General features: G+C 37.2%; 1 protein-coding gene across 2 annotated transcripts in view; it reads left to right on the top strand.

Annotated features, from left to right (window-relative positions):
* The window catches only part of kank3 (KN motif and ankyrin repeat domains 3), a 58,863-nt gene that overhangs the window by 39,543 nt on the left and 3,818 nt on the right, over nucleotides 1-15,502 (top strand). For both annotated transcript variants that reach the window (XM_077224559.1, XM_077224558.1), the window contains 7 exons: nucleotides 9,590-9,671; nucleotides 9,750-11,381; nucleotides 11,777-11,885; nucleotides 12,152-12,376; nucleotides 12,855-12,945; nucleotides 13,072-13,291; nucleotides 14,387-14,529. In XM_077224559.1, the coding sequence (XP_077080674.1) occupies nucleotides 9,635-9,671; nucleotides 9,750-11,381; nucleotides 11,777-11,885; nucleotides 12,152-12,376; nucleotides 12,855-12,945; nucleotides 13,072-13,291; nucleotides 14,387-14,529 (2,457 nt within the window). In that variant the 5' untranslated portion in view covers nucleotides 9,590-9,634. The remainder of the gene's footprint in view (nucleotides 1-9,589; nucleotides 9,672-9,749; nucleotides 11,382-11,776; nucleotides 11,886-12,151; nucleotides 12,377-12,854; nucleotides 12,946-13,071; nucleotides 13,292-14,386; nucleotides 14,530-15,502) is intronic.

Here is a 15,502-nt window from a genome sequence, read left to right as displayed (position 1 = left end):
AAACTGATTGTTGTGTGCCCCATACTAGTACTGCTGGCTTTTGCTGCTTTGCACTGATTCACTATTAAATGTGGTCTAATACATTCTCATCCTTTATCTAATATAGGCTATTAAACAGTGGGACTTGATTTGACTCACTTCCCTGACAATAGTTCTTTGTGCATCTGAATATGTATAAGTTGTTTACAGGCGAATAGAGCCTGCAGTGTTCACAGCAGCATGTTCTAGAGACTTTCTCTTCCTCTAAATCACATTATTTGTCGGTATGTGTGGATAATACCGAACATTGTACCAGCCTGGGAGACAGAGCTCTGTCTGAAAACTTTAAACCAATTAGCACAACACAAAGTTAGTGCCTTCATGTTTACCGACATCAGCATAGAAAATTTTAAATCGGTCTTTGACTTAGTTTTTTGTTTGTTTTTATCTGTTCTGTGACAGTTCATTTATATTTATGTATTTAGCAGATACTTGTATCTAAAGCAACTTACAAAAGATGAACAAAAACAATTTATCCGAAAGCCAACAATATTCGTAATATAAAATGCCAGGTTGTTTAGACAGCTAGACGAGGAGGTAAACTAGGAAAGAGGAGAAATGCAGAGAAGACAGTGAAGTTAAATTATACAATGGAGTTCAATGAAAGTCAGTGAAGGGTATTATTTAGTCTCCACATGAAGTTATCTGAATGTTTAGCACAACAATAAAGGTGACGTGAAAGTGATTCCATAAAGGAACCATTTTGTAGCGAGTGTGAAGAAAATACAATTGGATGAATAGGAAACTTGTGGCAATATAGCCTTTCAAATCAGACAGTTTTTTACAGTTCACATAGTTATTATTATTGAATTTAGTGATCTAGGGTTTAGTGACATCGGGTTGGCAGACATGAAGTCTATGTGTGTGTGTGTGTGTGTGTGTGTGTGTGTGTGTGTGTGTGTGTGTGTGTGTGTGTCTGAAGGGATGGGAACATCAATTCAGTAGTTACGTCTGGCATGAAGTTAGCAAAATGGCAGAAATGCAAGCAGAGAATTTAAAATGTTCCTTGTCTGTCTTTTTTGACTCAACAGTATCATGTGCGACTATTAAGGGTGTAACGGTACATGCAATCGTTCCGAACTGTCACGGTAAGGATGCCATGGTCTGGCGCATGCAGTCATACGAAGAATACAGTCAGTCACAGTTATTGGCGATCTACACTCCAATCCAAAAGGTGGCGCACTCGGTAATGCAACACCATTTGCTAACTGCCACAACAGGAAAAAGAGCTAAAGATGAACAGGTCATGTGCGAATGACTTGAGCGCTTGAAAACAAGTCCCCTAGATAGTGTACAATTGTTGAATGCATCTTTCTGCACTCACAGACAAAGGAGTATACTTTGAAAGGCTTGTACACTCACTATTAACTAGTTGCTTATTATCATGCATATTACTAGGATATTGGTTGTTTATTAGTACTTATAAAGCACATATTAATGCCTTATTCTGCATGACCTTATTCTACATCCCTTAATCCTATACCTAAACTTAACAACCTTACTTACTAATAAGCAGCAATTATGGGTTTATTGAGACGAAACTCATAGTTAATAATTAGTTAATAGTGAGAGTTGGACACTAAATTTAAGTGTGACCATTTTTCATATTGTACTGAACTCGTATCGAACCGTGACCCCAAAACCGAGGTACGTACCGAACTGTGACTCCTGCGTACTGTTACACCCTTAGCGACTATCAAACATTCTCTCTTGCACTACTTGACACTTGACACAAATGATCTATGAATATAAAGAAGCATATGGTCATGTACTGTTATGGGAGAGCTACCAGCCCTGAATTCGACAGGATCAAGTCTCATGTAAGATCAACCTTCTGCTTGTCAAGGCCAAGAATACCCCAGAATACCCCAATAATAAACTGAACATTGTGTTCATTATATGCAGAGGTGAGCTTGATTACAACTTCGCATATAGATTTTTCATAATGAATACTGACACATACTATGCTTGCTACGCGGTTTTGAGTGGTTGTTGGTTGCTTGCCTAGTGCTACAAGTCAAAATGCCCAACTTCAAGTATCTATGGTGTCTGTGACTGGGGTCCCTCCTTCAAAAGTGACCTCTTAGACGTAATAGCACACTTCTCTTAAACAAGCTGCATAATTTGAGATATTATGTTTTTAGCTATCGAACATATATACATCGCAACGGCTTGCTATAGGGATCATGAACAAAAGACACGAGACACTCACTGCTCTTGACTGAATAACTTTTGTTGCTTTAATAAGAATCAGTGTACGTTTGATACAAACAGTGAAGACTAAGTAGCGTTATATTTTTACATTTGATTATTCAGTTTCTGCTGTTAAATAAATCTAATGTAGGCCTACCTGAAACCTGAAACCCCCATACACTGATGTTAAAATGACTCTTACGTATGCTACAGTAAAACACTGCTGTTCACTTTCAGAAGTTGCAGGGATGCTTTCTTCTGAAAAAAAAAAAGAATGTGAATTTTTTTTTATGTTGGTTATATAATTTTAAATACATTTGAAATATACTTTTTATTTATTTTACACACTTTAAGCAAGGTCATGCTTAAAGGGACTATGTGTAGTTTTTTAGGTATTTTATTATCTAAAATCAATATTTTTATTCATAAATATGTCCTCAATGGTGTAGAAATACCTCTGCCAAATATCTGACTTATCCTCGTAAACGAAGAATTTATTATCTTTATATACATGTGACGGGTAGGTCCACGGAGGCTTCCATGTCGTTCCGCCATCTTGAAAAACTATAATAGCAGAGAGGGTCAAAAAGTTCTAGGCCAACGCGTTTCCACACCGCGTTTCCGTTCAGAGCCAGCGTCACGTGACTGAAAGCAGCAAAAACGGAGCAGAGCAGTGAGAGGCGCTTCACTGCCCCGGCAAGTTTAAAAGGCTGCATTGCAATTATTATTATTCATACTGTAACATTCGTTTGTTCGTTGTGTCAAATTGCAGTTTGTTTGAAATAACAAACCTATTCACCCGAAGGAAAACTCGACGAAGTGCTATTAGAAGACATCCTGTCATAGCTTTTTGGTACATAACAGCTACCGTAGATGCAACACGCATTTGAAAAAGCGAGGCGCTGGAGAGCACAATTCGTTTGAATGCACAATACAATTTCACCACTAGATGGAAGAAATTCCTAAACAATGTCCCTTTAAAGACACACATTTAAGCATTATCATATCACATATCGAATATCGCATTATTTAATGAGTTATCGGATATCACATTTTTCTTCAAAATGGTGCAGCCCTATTTTTAGCACACACAATGTGGGAAATTTACATAACCCGATGTTTGAATATGCTAAAGAAAGCACCACTAAATGATGACTCCACTAGTGTCTGTTACTGGCATTGAGAATCTGTTTTTACTTCTGTAAATTAGCTTTTTTTTCACAGGAAGAGTCCATTTTCTGAAGCAGCTTTTAGAAACAATGGAAGGATGTTGCTGTTATTGACCAAACTGTGTCACAGCAGCTGGCCTCTATCAGGCTTTTTTTAAAGATGCACTAAGTAGTGTTTTACTAAAATTTTACACCAAAAAACAACAAAATAGTTTTTCTTTTCTATGTAAGTGTGTATAATGGTACGACCATGTTGAGAGATTGTTATTTTCAAGCCATACTAGCCAGTAAAACATCCTAAAACAATTGCATAATATTCTTGGTGATCACCCTCTTGTTGGAAAAGATAGCATTACTATATAGCATTAACTTTGTTGTGAAGTCATTAAAACATGTATTCTACATGTACTTATGATCTTGCTAGAGCACTCTCATGTTTTGCCAGATTTGTTCCGCTTTATTATGATGTCACTGAATGTGTGATTCTGTTGATACATGTCTAGTGTGCTGCATGCTCTGTGTTGGCATGCTGTTTCATTTTATATAAAGATAAATGCAGTTTTGTTTTATAATTCTGTGTGGCATAACATGTTCACTGATTTTCCTATGGAGTTTTATAATGGGGTTTTTCAATTTATGAGTAAAATAAAGCCTGTGGTAAACCTAACTTGATGATACTTTGATGTTTTGTTCTTCAGTGTACACTGAACACACTCACACACCAAGCTGTCTTATCTAGTTACTTATTAAAAACGTAAATTTTCAAAAATGAAACGTTAAAGTATAGTCAAGTTATGTTTACCACAGGCTTTATTTTACACATAAATTTAAAAAACCCATTATAAAAATCCCATAGGATCCAACAGCGACGAATTACAGTAGTCTTCCGGGTTCTGACGTCATACCTGCACCACTCTATTTTACAAAAAATTAACTAAACCTAAAAATACAGTTCTGCTCATGAATATGTGATGCAGTTACTAGTAAGTGCTTCAAACAAAATTTTATCTTTTTGAAATATTTGATGCCACGAATCGCAAACTGGCAGATCTAGCGATTAGCTCTTTTTCAAAAGTGTTTATTGTAGCAACAACTTGCAAATGTTTGTTAAAACGACATTTCTAAATTGTAAATGGCGCGCCTTGACCCCTCGAAGCTAATCCGCTTTGAACTGGCAGTTTTTTAACCAACCATATCTTTGTGTGCTTTTTTTGTGTGCAATATGAGTCAGATGTTCAGTTAACAGACTTTGTGTGTGCCGTCTGATGCTGAGACTAGTAAAAATGTAACCCTATTATCATTTGATAAAAAAAAAATTCATAGATGTGAACTGATATGAGATTAGAGTAGAAGGATTCAGCCATCTTCAAAGCCAATTCACGTTGAGTGAAGTTTGTTAGACCTGCACATATGCATAATAAATGTGATTGATGTTCACTGAATAACATGTTTTGGTCTTTAAAATAAAATCTTGTTTCCTGGAGCATCTACAACTTTAAAAATTTAAGCTAATTTCTCTAGGGAGGTCGTTTTTAGAGCATTTGCACTGGCTTCATTTCCTTGTTTATTTTTCCTAACCTGGTCCTTGAGGAAGCAGCTTTTGCTCTATTGATCAAATGTCTAGCACTCACTGTCCTGAAAGACAATGGCTGCTTTTCCAGGAAACCCTGGGGTCTTGTCAGGCCCACTTCCCTTCAGGAAAGAGCAGCTGTGTTGCTGCACAGGCTTGGACCCTGGTAAAACAATAATGCAATGCACAGTATTTCTGTGGCTTAAAAGAATAGTTCACCCAAAAATGAAGACTCTAATGTCATGAAGACAAAGGGCACTATGAAGTACTATAAAATAATTCCAAAGATGAATTATTTTCATATGTTGCCCAGAAAAAGAGATATTTAGCAGAATGCTTTTACATAAAACAAGGTAATTACAGAGCTCCAAAATGACAAATGCCATAAAATAATCATGTTCCCATATACATGTGCTCTATATTCCAAGTCTTATTAGTTCACTTCATCCAAAATGAGAATTGTGTCATCGTTTAGGCTACTTTAATTCATCTTCAAAACACAAATTAAGAGAAGTTTCTGTTCCTCCACTGAAAGTCCACACAACCAAAACTTTGGCAATACAAAAATGTCATTGTAAAACTAATCCATATGAATCCTGTATTTCTAACTATTCACATCTATCTATGTCCATCATATTGCTTCAGAATGTATGAAATATAGCGCAAAAGTTGTATAGACTACGTTTATGGTGCTTACTGTTTCTTTTTTGGGCTTGAAAACCTCTGGTAACTATGATAAATGGAAAGGAGAAGCCTGGGCATTCTGCTATATCTAAATATCTAATTTGATGTTCTATTGAAGGAAGTCACATGGGTTTCAAACAACATGAATGTGCATAAATGATGACAATTGTTTGGTGTACTATTCCTTAAAGTCATATGATTGGACCTGACAGTGCTTTAAGGCTGGCGTCAGAAGGCTCTGTCAAAGATTTTTATGGGACTGCCCACTCATAAAAATGGCCCTGTTATAAGTAAGACGTGACCTTGCCCAGCCTGCAGAGTTCACATCACATATAATGGGAATAGAGACCTCCCGCTTCCTCTGCAGGAAAACGGGAGGGAGTGATATGAGGTCACTTTCAAAACATGACTCCCATTCAGACAACGCCACAGTGAAAGATTTGTTCCAGTTATTTGCCTGCTCTGAGAAGTCACTGTTCCCATGTTCAAAGTGTTGAATGTTATTCACAAAGCTCTTATTTTTTATGGACCAGAACTAAGTGAAAGAATGAAAGTTACAGGGTTATAACACAGATTACTTCTGATTTGACTTGACAGGCACTGAAATAGATGGTATACAGTAACAGTCAACATTTGAAATTGATTGAACTTATGCTTTCTCACTTAGAATAGGTGTAGTGGACAAATATAAAAAAAAGTGTCCAGGATACATGGAAATTACCTCATGAATTTGGATCAATGTCCAAGTGTCCCGAGTTGGAATCTGGGGATGGCAACTTTGGAGAAGCTTAAATTAGTCAGTACATAATTTCCATACTTCCATTTATGCTATTTTGTAGTTGTGATGATTCCAAAATGTGGATTCCCCCAAAAAATGTCGAAAAACATAATGACAAAAAAGGGAAGCTGTGTCCAAACTTTCATCTTGTAGTGTAAATGTTCAGTTCTTTGTCAAATGGTGGATACACTTTTGTTTTTGTGAGCCTGGCATGTTTGTAGCATGCTGGTTAAGAGACGCTGGAGTTAGACAGGAATGTGTTTTTTCCCTCTTGCCTTGTAATTAGGCTGTTACCAGCAGGCAAACACAGTGATACCTCTCAGCTCACAGCTGGTGGGACGGGGAAGTCCTGCAAGCTGCAAATCAAGAGTAGGCTACACGCTTTGAGTTGAGAGGCTAGACTGTGGTAGTTGCAGGGACTGGAAACCTGGTCAGCTGCATGCACAACGTGCTGCATTGCGCCATATACAGTCAGTTTGTCCAATGCAAAACATATTGAAACATTCAGGTTCAGTCTCCACATGGTACCGTTACTTTGCTCAGTCAGTGGAAAAAACAGCGTTGGCCTGTTAAATGTGATCAAACGTTACGCAGTATGCTTTTAATTAGACACAGCCTTTGCCAGCACCACTTGAACCAGTGTAGTGCTTCTGTTTTTTTTTTTCTGTGTTTTTTTTTTTGTCTGCTCATTATATCCTGCATTCAAGCCGTTTGCTGCCTTTGTGGAGACTTTGTGCTTCAATGACATGTCCGAGCCTGGTCATATTAGCTCTGTGTGAAATAGGAAGTGTTTGGTGGAATGTGCCTGGGGCTCTGTGAAAACAGTTATGTGTAACATGCTTCCCCTCCTCTGTCAGGCTGTGTGTGTGTGTGTGTGTGTGTGTGTGTGTGTGTGTGTGTGTGTGTGTGTGTGTGTGTGTGTGTGTGTGTGTGTGTGTGTGTGTGTGTGTGTGTGTGTGTGTGAACTATATTTCCATGGCCCGCTCTGTCCGTTGGTATTGAAATTTAGCATCATAAAGGATAGTTATTAATAATATGTGAGGTGTGTGTTATTTATTGAAATCATATCAAATTAATGTAATGGTGCCACGATATAGCGATACAGTATATTGGATGGTAATAATTACTGTCCGGATCACAATGAAAACTCAGAAATAATTAATGAATGAGAAATATTTAAGATTCTGCTCTAAGGTCACTGATCAAATAAGCAAATTTAAGACATTGAGCAGTTAATTTATTTGTACAATAGGTCATATATTTTTCATTCAGATGCAAAATGTTGTTTATCATTCTTATATCATGCTGGAAAATAGGATCATCGGGTTTTGTTCATGTCAGCTCTGCTTAAGTGTTGCTGTCATTAAAGGTGCAGTAAGCGATTTCAGAGAAACACTGTTGAAAGTGGATCGGAACAAGCACCAAAACACACTTGTAGCAAATCAGCACTAAGTGGTGTATACTCTCATAAGGAAGGAGGTGCCTGTGCTTCACAGCGTGGTCGTGATTCGTGAATTTGGGAGCAGAGCTATCAAGACGTGATCCTTTTTTTTTTTGAGTAGGCCTAGGGGTTTAGGGGATTCTAAATATCAACAGCGTTTCTCAGAAATTGCGTACTGCACCTTTAAACTAAAAGGGTGACATACTATGATGACATACTAAGCACTATGACATTTTAAAGTCAAGATTTCACTAAAAGTGTCATGTTAATAATATAAGTTGTAGTATTACCTTTGTACTATGCCCAAAGAAAACCCCTGTATTCCCTCTCAACAATATTTCATTCTAATTCTGTAGATGGACAGAATAGCAGAATTTTATACTTTTTTCAATTTCATTGAGTATCATCTAGTCTGAAAACAGTGCTAAGTAATTAAGTTATTTGGCTTCAAAAAGGGTGTTGTATAATGATATTTACAATCATAATCAAGAATGAAGCACAAAATTGGTCAAACTTCATAAATTATTATAGTACATTAAATGAGTTTAAAGTAGCAAAATTACACATATTTATTTTGCAGATGAATTTGTGTAAAAATAAAAAATTAAGAAAAAGACAAAAAATTTATCAGTCAGCAATAATAATTCTACAATACTTCAAGTGTGCAATACTGCCACGATCGGCCAAGGAGCGACGGCTCGTGGTGCCATCACAGCGAGGCACTAAATCACTCTCCAGAACATTCTCATTCACGGTTCCATGCTGGTGGAATGATCTCCCCACCCTCGCTCGTAATGCAGAATCCCTGACAGCATTCAAAAGACAACTGAAAACTCATCTCTTCTGTGAGTACTTAACATAAAAAAATGTTAAAAAAATTAAAAAATTATTCTCTTTTAAATCTTTCCTTCCCTTTTAAATCTTCCCTTGTCTGGCTTTTGCTAGTCTGAGCAATGCCTGAACTTTGTATTTTGAGCACTTCTTGCGTCGTTCTTCCCTCTTCACGATGACTCGCTTGCTTTAGTCCTCAGATGTAAGTTGCTTTGGATAAAAGCGTCTGCTAAATGACTAAATGTCAAAGTAAATGTACTGCAATTACAATTTTGTAATTTAAAACCTAATATTAAACAGAGCTAAACATTTAAATGAACAGTGGAGAAAGAGAAAAGTAGGTGTGCAGAAAAATGCATACTTTTTCTATAAAATATAACATAAAATAAGCAATGAAACACTATACATACAACGACACAAAGGCCATCTAAGCGTTAACAGTAATTCATAACCCATTATACTACAAAAATAAAAAGATCATGGTATACAATAAGCTGTATTGTTTTTCAGCCAAATCTTGTTTTGAAATTACCTATTAAGTTCGGTGGAGAGCTTACCACAATATTCAGATGATCACAAAAACCTCAGGACCACGTGTGCAGTCTAAAAATAAATTATGTAAGACCAGAGCATGTTTCAGCTGTTTCTAGGCTTATCCATCATTGCTGTGACTCAATAAATTTGCAATGCAACATGCATCAACACCATTACCTATCAGCCCATGTCAATTATGACAATCTAGGACCTACCATTGGCTTAACCCTTAAAACCTTGACAGTGAACAACAACATATATGGATCAAGTCACTAGCTCTGCAGCTCCCAAACTATGTTTTCATTAGTCTTATCTTTCTATGGCACAGCAATTTTGTCTTTTGCTTGCAGGTGTGCTGATTTGTCTTCTGGAGGGGCAACAGAAGGCTCCCTAAAATGACCCAATCGGTGCACATAACCTCCAAACTGCCAAGTAAGTAGATGTTTCTCTGCTCTAAATAGATAGTACTGTTTCAAAATGAACTAAACATCTGCTATGTTTGCATTGCAGATCTAAGTGCCCCTTTTCATTGTTCTACTGAGGAAGAAACAGATCAAGGTGGCTCCTATTCTGTACAGACACCCTACGGATTCCAGCTGGACCTTGATTTTCTCAAGTATGTTGAAGAAATCGAGAGTGGACACAGCATTCGTAGAGCTAATGTGAACCCTCGGAGGGGATCTCGCGGTGACCGTGGTCACCAGCGGAATTTGGGTATTGGGGGTCGGACCAGTGGCTGGACCTCCACTGAATCCCTTTCCTCAACAACCAGTGAGAATTGCCAGACTAACCAACCTTTTCTCCAGAGCACAATTACAACACCTAATAAATCCCAACCACTTTCTCCATTACCAGTGCTCAGTCCCAGTCAACTTACTTGGTCCAAAGTGCCTCCACCACCTCCACCACGCAACCCTAGGGTGGAGAGAACACTTCTTGAAACTAGCCTTCGTCTGCAACAGGAGCAGAGTCAGTTTTCAAATGGTTTAGGCTCTAATTTGTCCGACCTTTCCAAAGTGAGTTCCAAAGCCAGTGGATCTAATAGGGACTTCTCTGTAGCTTCTTCCCAACTTGCTTCAGATGCTCACTTGCTACAGATATCCCCTGTTGTCCAGACCCCCCTTTCAGGGATCTGGACCAGAGCAAGTCCTCAGACATCTGGAAGGAGCACTCCAGCCTCCAACTCAGGAACTTTACCTCCTGGGCAGCTTCAGACAGTGCGGGAACAGATGGCCACAGCCCTTCGGCAGCTGAGAGAGATGGAAGAGAGAGTGAAAGGAGTACCAGCTCTAGAAAGAGAAGTTGCCATGCTCCGTGTAGAAAAGGAAAGGTTGGCTCTGGAACTTCGAAAGAAAACAGAAGAACTTGATTCAACGCTCAAACTACAAGTCTCCACTGATGCAGTAGTGGAAGCCTTTCAACCAGGACCCCTACCATCACCTTCACTTTGGAATAAAAGGCCAGAAAGCAAAAGTGATGAACAAGATAACAAGCAAACCAGCTCTCCTGTAGAAAAAATATCCATAGCAGTTGGTAGTGACATTCCTCTTGAGACTGTGGTAGTCTTCAATCGTCAAGCACTCAAGGATGCTGCTGTTGAAACTACTATTGATGTTTGTCATGCAGCTATTGCGACTGAGGCTACTGTCATGCATGATGAGGGAATTCAGACTGGAGTGGATACAGAAGATGTGGCAGTCTGGGTAACAGAGTCATTTCTAGGGCTAAAAAGTGAGACAGAACGAGAAATTGATACCCTGCAACACACTATCAAATTTCAACAAGAGTCAATCCAGGTTCTTGAGACACGATTAACTCAGACAAACCAAGATCTTGAAACTTTGAGGGCTCAGGAAATTGAGAGGACGTCCAAGATTATGTTGGACAAAGAGACAATAGCAAAACCAGAGATAGTCAATACCCAAATGCAAACATGTCCTGCTGAAGTTTGTTCAGTTGGAGTGTTGTTTCCAGATGTGACTGACCTGGAGTACATTTCAAAAAATGACCAAAGCATTCAAACAGATCCTGTGGAAACTGCAAAGGAAAAAATTGTGGAGTTAGTAAGCATTGGTATCCAGTGGGAATGTCTCGACGTCACTGATACACAAGACAGTAAAGAACAGACAACTTCTGCAGAGAGTAAGCATTGTTATTATGTCAACATAATTTTTTTTTATTTCTTAAAGCATGTCAATGTTCATACTATGCACAGTTATTCCAAAGAAAAAAAAAGCCTTGTTAAGATAATTGCTCCGCTTTTGCAGTGCTACTGTACTGTTGTAGGTAATGCAGCCTCTCTAACACAGTAGTTAACACAGTAATAAATGCAGCAATAATTTAAAGCCTCTTAGCAATCATGCAATCACAATCACAACAAGTCACGGCACAATCCAGTTAATTTAGAATGGATAAAATCAAATTCAACCCTACATTTATTACTTTTGTATCATTTATCTCAAAAGTATTGAGAATGTTTTATGTTGATTTAAATAAATGTGGAAAACCCCTTCAAGAGTGATTTCTTTGCAATAAAGTTGCAGGCCCTCTGAAATCTATCATGAAGAGGAAGGATGGGAGTGGTGCTGGTGCAGCTTCCAGTGCTGGCAAAAAGAGCTTGAAGTTTGTTGGAATTCTAAATGGAGGGTGAGTTGCTAGAGCAGATTTTTAAATAATGAAATATTGTTAGGCATGATACAAAATGCCTTTACCATAATTACATCAATGTCACCGACTGCATCTCATAGCTTATTGCTTTTATAAAATGGCAACAATAGCAATATGATAAAATACAATTATGAATTATAATAAATAATTATTATGCCAAGTAACAAATGTATGTAATTGGCTTTCAACTTGGCTCTTCCAGTTTGATGATACTATATTGAATTTCTCCGCCAAAATTCTTGCAGGTATGAGTCAACCTCTAGTGAAGAAGATGAAGAAGAGGATGACGAGAGTTCCTCTGATGGAAGTGAGGCTGGTGCATGTTCAGACAGCAGTGTGGAAGAAGAGGCAGCTCTAGAGGATACATCTGAAGAAGAGATGAATATAAATGTGGATGAAACTGACAGTGATGAAAACATGCCAGCCGGGACTGAAGATTTAAAGGATCAGGCAGACAAAGTGAAGGAAAAGTAAGTTCATGTAGATTTTTGTGATGACAGAAATGTCACATATCACAAAACAGTTTTGTCTTTTAGTCCACACTCCACATGTCTCGGCTTTAAATTAATCTCTTTGCTAGCTTACTCCTAAAAATTTAATTTTAAGCCAAAAAATGAGGTCCTAAAATATTGATGACTCGTCTTTTTCTTTTACTACAGATTTTTTTTTAAATCATCATTCAGTGCTATGAAATAATTAAAGCCTATTGGCAATTTAAAAAAAAATGTAATGAGCTCAGATGATCTCAAAATGTTTTATGTTGAATTTAATTTATTTATTTATTTTTATCCAAGATGATGGATGAAGTTGGGAGAAATATATTTTCATTCAATACCAAAAAATATCAATAAAAAAGTAGTTTGCCTTAAATGTGCAGTAAGCAATTTCCGAGATATGCTATATATATATATATATATATATATACACTAAATGGACATTATCTTACAGGTTTGAACTAAGTGCCAAAATGCGTGAGGCTTGTCTAATTGTGAAGAACCACCTTAATGATGGAGCCAAAACAGTGAAGAGTAAAGAAGTGGTAGGAACAAATTACACATATTACATATTATTCACATTGTGGTCATTATTCCAAATGAATCAATTCATTACAGTCAAACTTGACAATGAAGTATTAAGTTTATTGTTGCTTTGCTAACTTCCACAGTTGTCCAGCACTCATACCGTTCAGCTGGAGTGGTTCCGAGTATCCAGTGCAAAGATGGTCCAGCCATTACGTGTGTCAAATTACCTGATGGCTTTCTCAGAGGTCTCCCCCATACTTCTGGAACACATAGTCAACATGACCGATGGCAACGGCAACACTGCTTTACATTACAGCGTGTCCCATTCCAACTTCACTGTTGTGGACCTGCTGCTTGACACAGGTTACTAGAGTTTTTTTTTCAGAATAACATGAGATTATAACAACCAGTACCTAATAGTGTTCCTGAATTCATTTAGTAATTTAGTAAATTAATGCAAGTTTGGGAATTCATCAACTTTTGGTGTCCTTAAAATATACAGCTAGCACAGTTGAATAAAGGCTCGTTCGTGCCAAAGACGATAACTATAATGATAATGATAAAAAAATCATTCTAAACATAAAAGAATAGCATAGTTCACGTTGCAACTACAACAATAATGGCACAGAGAAACAATTTTATTGGAATCATTTTCCGAATGATTTTTTCAGCTGATGGAATGATAAAAACATTGACAGCCAATCATAATCCATCCTGCTTTAAAGAGCTCAAGCATTTAAAGCCTCAGACGACAACACTGCAATGTGCGCTTAGAATAAAAAGAACAATATCGTCCGCTTGTGTGGACGCTATTATAGTTATTTTATAATTATCATTCTTGGTGTGAACGGGTCTTAAACCATGGGAAAATGCACCCAGCTACATTACTTAGCTTAATGCTAAGAAAAGTATGTTAGATTTCTCTTATAAACAAAATAAGTAAGCTTGAGTTCTTATGTGGAGAAGAATTTATTGAAGGTAGTAGTGTCGCAGTGTTCCTCAGCAACAATGTTAGCATGTTGGCCTTCGAAGAATCTTAACCCAAAGTTCTGTCTGTGGAACTGAACATTATACCTGCTACAAACAATAGATACAATGCTGTTAGGACCTTCCACAGGAGATCCTGCAATACACCAATTAGATATTCTAATTCTATGGGCCATTTGGACGTACTGTATGGGCCATCTGGTCAATTGATTCACCTATCAGTTCTATGGGCCATACATCGGTATGGGCTTTTTGGCTCACACCTTTACAGACACAGTTTCAATTGATAGCATCTGAGGCACAGTAATAAAGTAAATGCATCTAAAGATAACTGAAATACACATAATCTTTTAGCATCTTTATACACTATATGGTATTGAGCTGTTCTGAGTTGTCCAATGTTTGTGACATTGTTACAATACAGGTAACTTCAGGCAATGCATATTCAGCTTTGTGTGTGTTCATGTGCAGGCATGTGCAATGTTGATCAGCAGAATAAAGCCGGATATACAGCTGTGATGCTGGCAGCCCTTTCAGCAGTGAAGGAAGAGGACGACATGGCAGTCGTCCAGAAACTCTTCGGTCTGGGCAACGTCAATGCCAAGGCGAGCCAAGTAAGACACTCGGTTAATTAGATATTCATCTGCCATTATATCCTCTGCTAATTTGAGAATGACATTTCAAGTTACGTTCCTAAACATGAAGGTTTATTATTGGCATCTATTGTTCCATGAAGAATCTAGCATCCATGGATTCTTTCCATTGCACAAAAGGTTGTTTATAGTGGAAAAAGGTTCTTCAGAATATGTTCTTTTAAGGACTTTTTGGAACCTTTATTTTTAAAGTTGTCGTCTTTCATTTTTGTACATTTCTAAACTTATTTGGTGGAAAGATTTGCTAAAGGAGATAAAACGGTGACAGAATGCTCTCCATTCAATATGGAATACATGTACACAACTGTTGAAAAGTTTGGGGTCAATAAGATTTTGTTTTTAGGATATTAATACTTTTATTAAATTGATCAAAAGTGACAGTAAAGACATTTATAATGTTAAAAAGATTTCTATTTCAGTAAATGCTGTATTTCTGAACTTTCTGTTCTGCAAAGCGTCCTAAAAAGAATAATGTTTCCACACAAATAAAAGCAGCACAAATGTTTTCAGCATTGATAATAATAAGAAATGCTTTTTGAGCATCAAATCAGCATATTAGTTATTTCTGAATGGATCATTTGACACTGAAGACTGAACAATTCTGCTTTGCCTTGACAGGAATAAATTACATTTTACAATATATTAAAACATATTTTATTTTTCGCAAAACTACTATATGTTTGAACAAACAAATTGAGCATTGATGAGCATAAGAGACTTCTTTCAAAAACATTTAAAAAGCGTACCAACCCCAAACTTTCAAACAGTAGTGTGCCATTCAAAATATTTTCTGATATCAGCCAAAAGGTTGGACTCTCAAGCCTTATACACTTAAAAATTTATGGATGTCATTGTCATTTCATTAGATAAAAAAAAATCAGACCATTTTGAAAAAAAGTTCAGAAAAGCTCTGAGAACATTTGCTGATTTGTTA

The sequence above is a fragment of the Siphateles boraxobius genome, unplaced genomic scaffold, assembly GCF_051911475.1.
Source record: "Siphateles boraxobius isolate OS27281-9 unplaced genomic scaffold, OSU_SipBor_1 9, whole genome shotgun sequence".
In the NCBI taxonomy this organism is placed as follows: Eukaryota; Metazoa; Chordata; class Actinopteri; order Cypriniformes; family Leuciscidae; genus Siphateles; species Siphateles boraxobius.
Note: the sequence above shows the minus strand (reverse complement) of the source record. Positions and strands in the feature narration are given on the sequence as shown.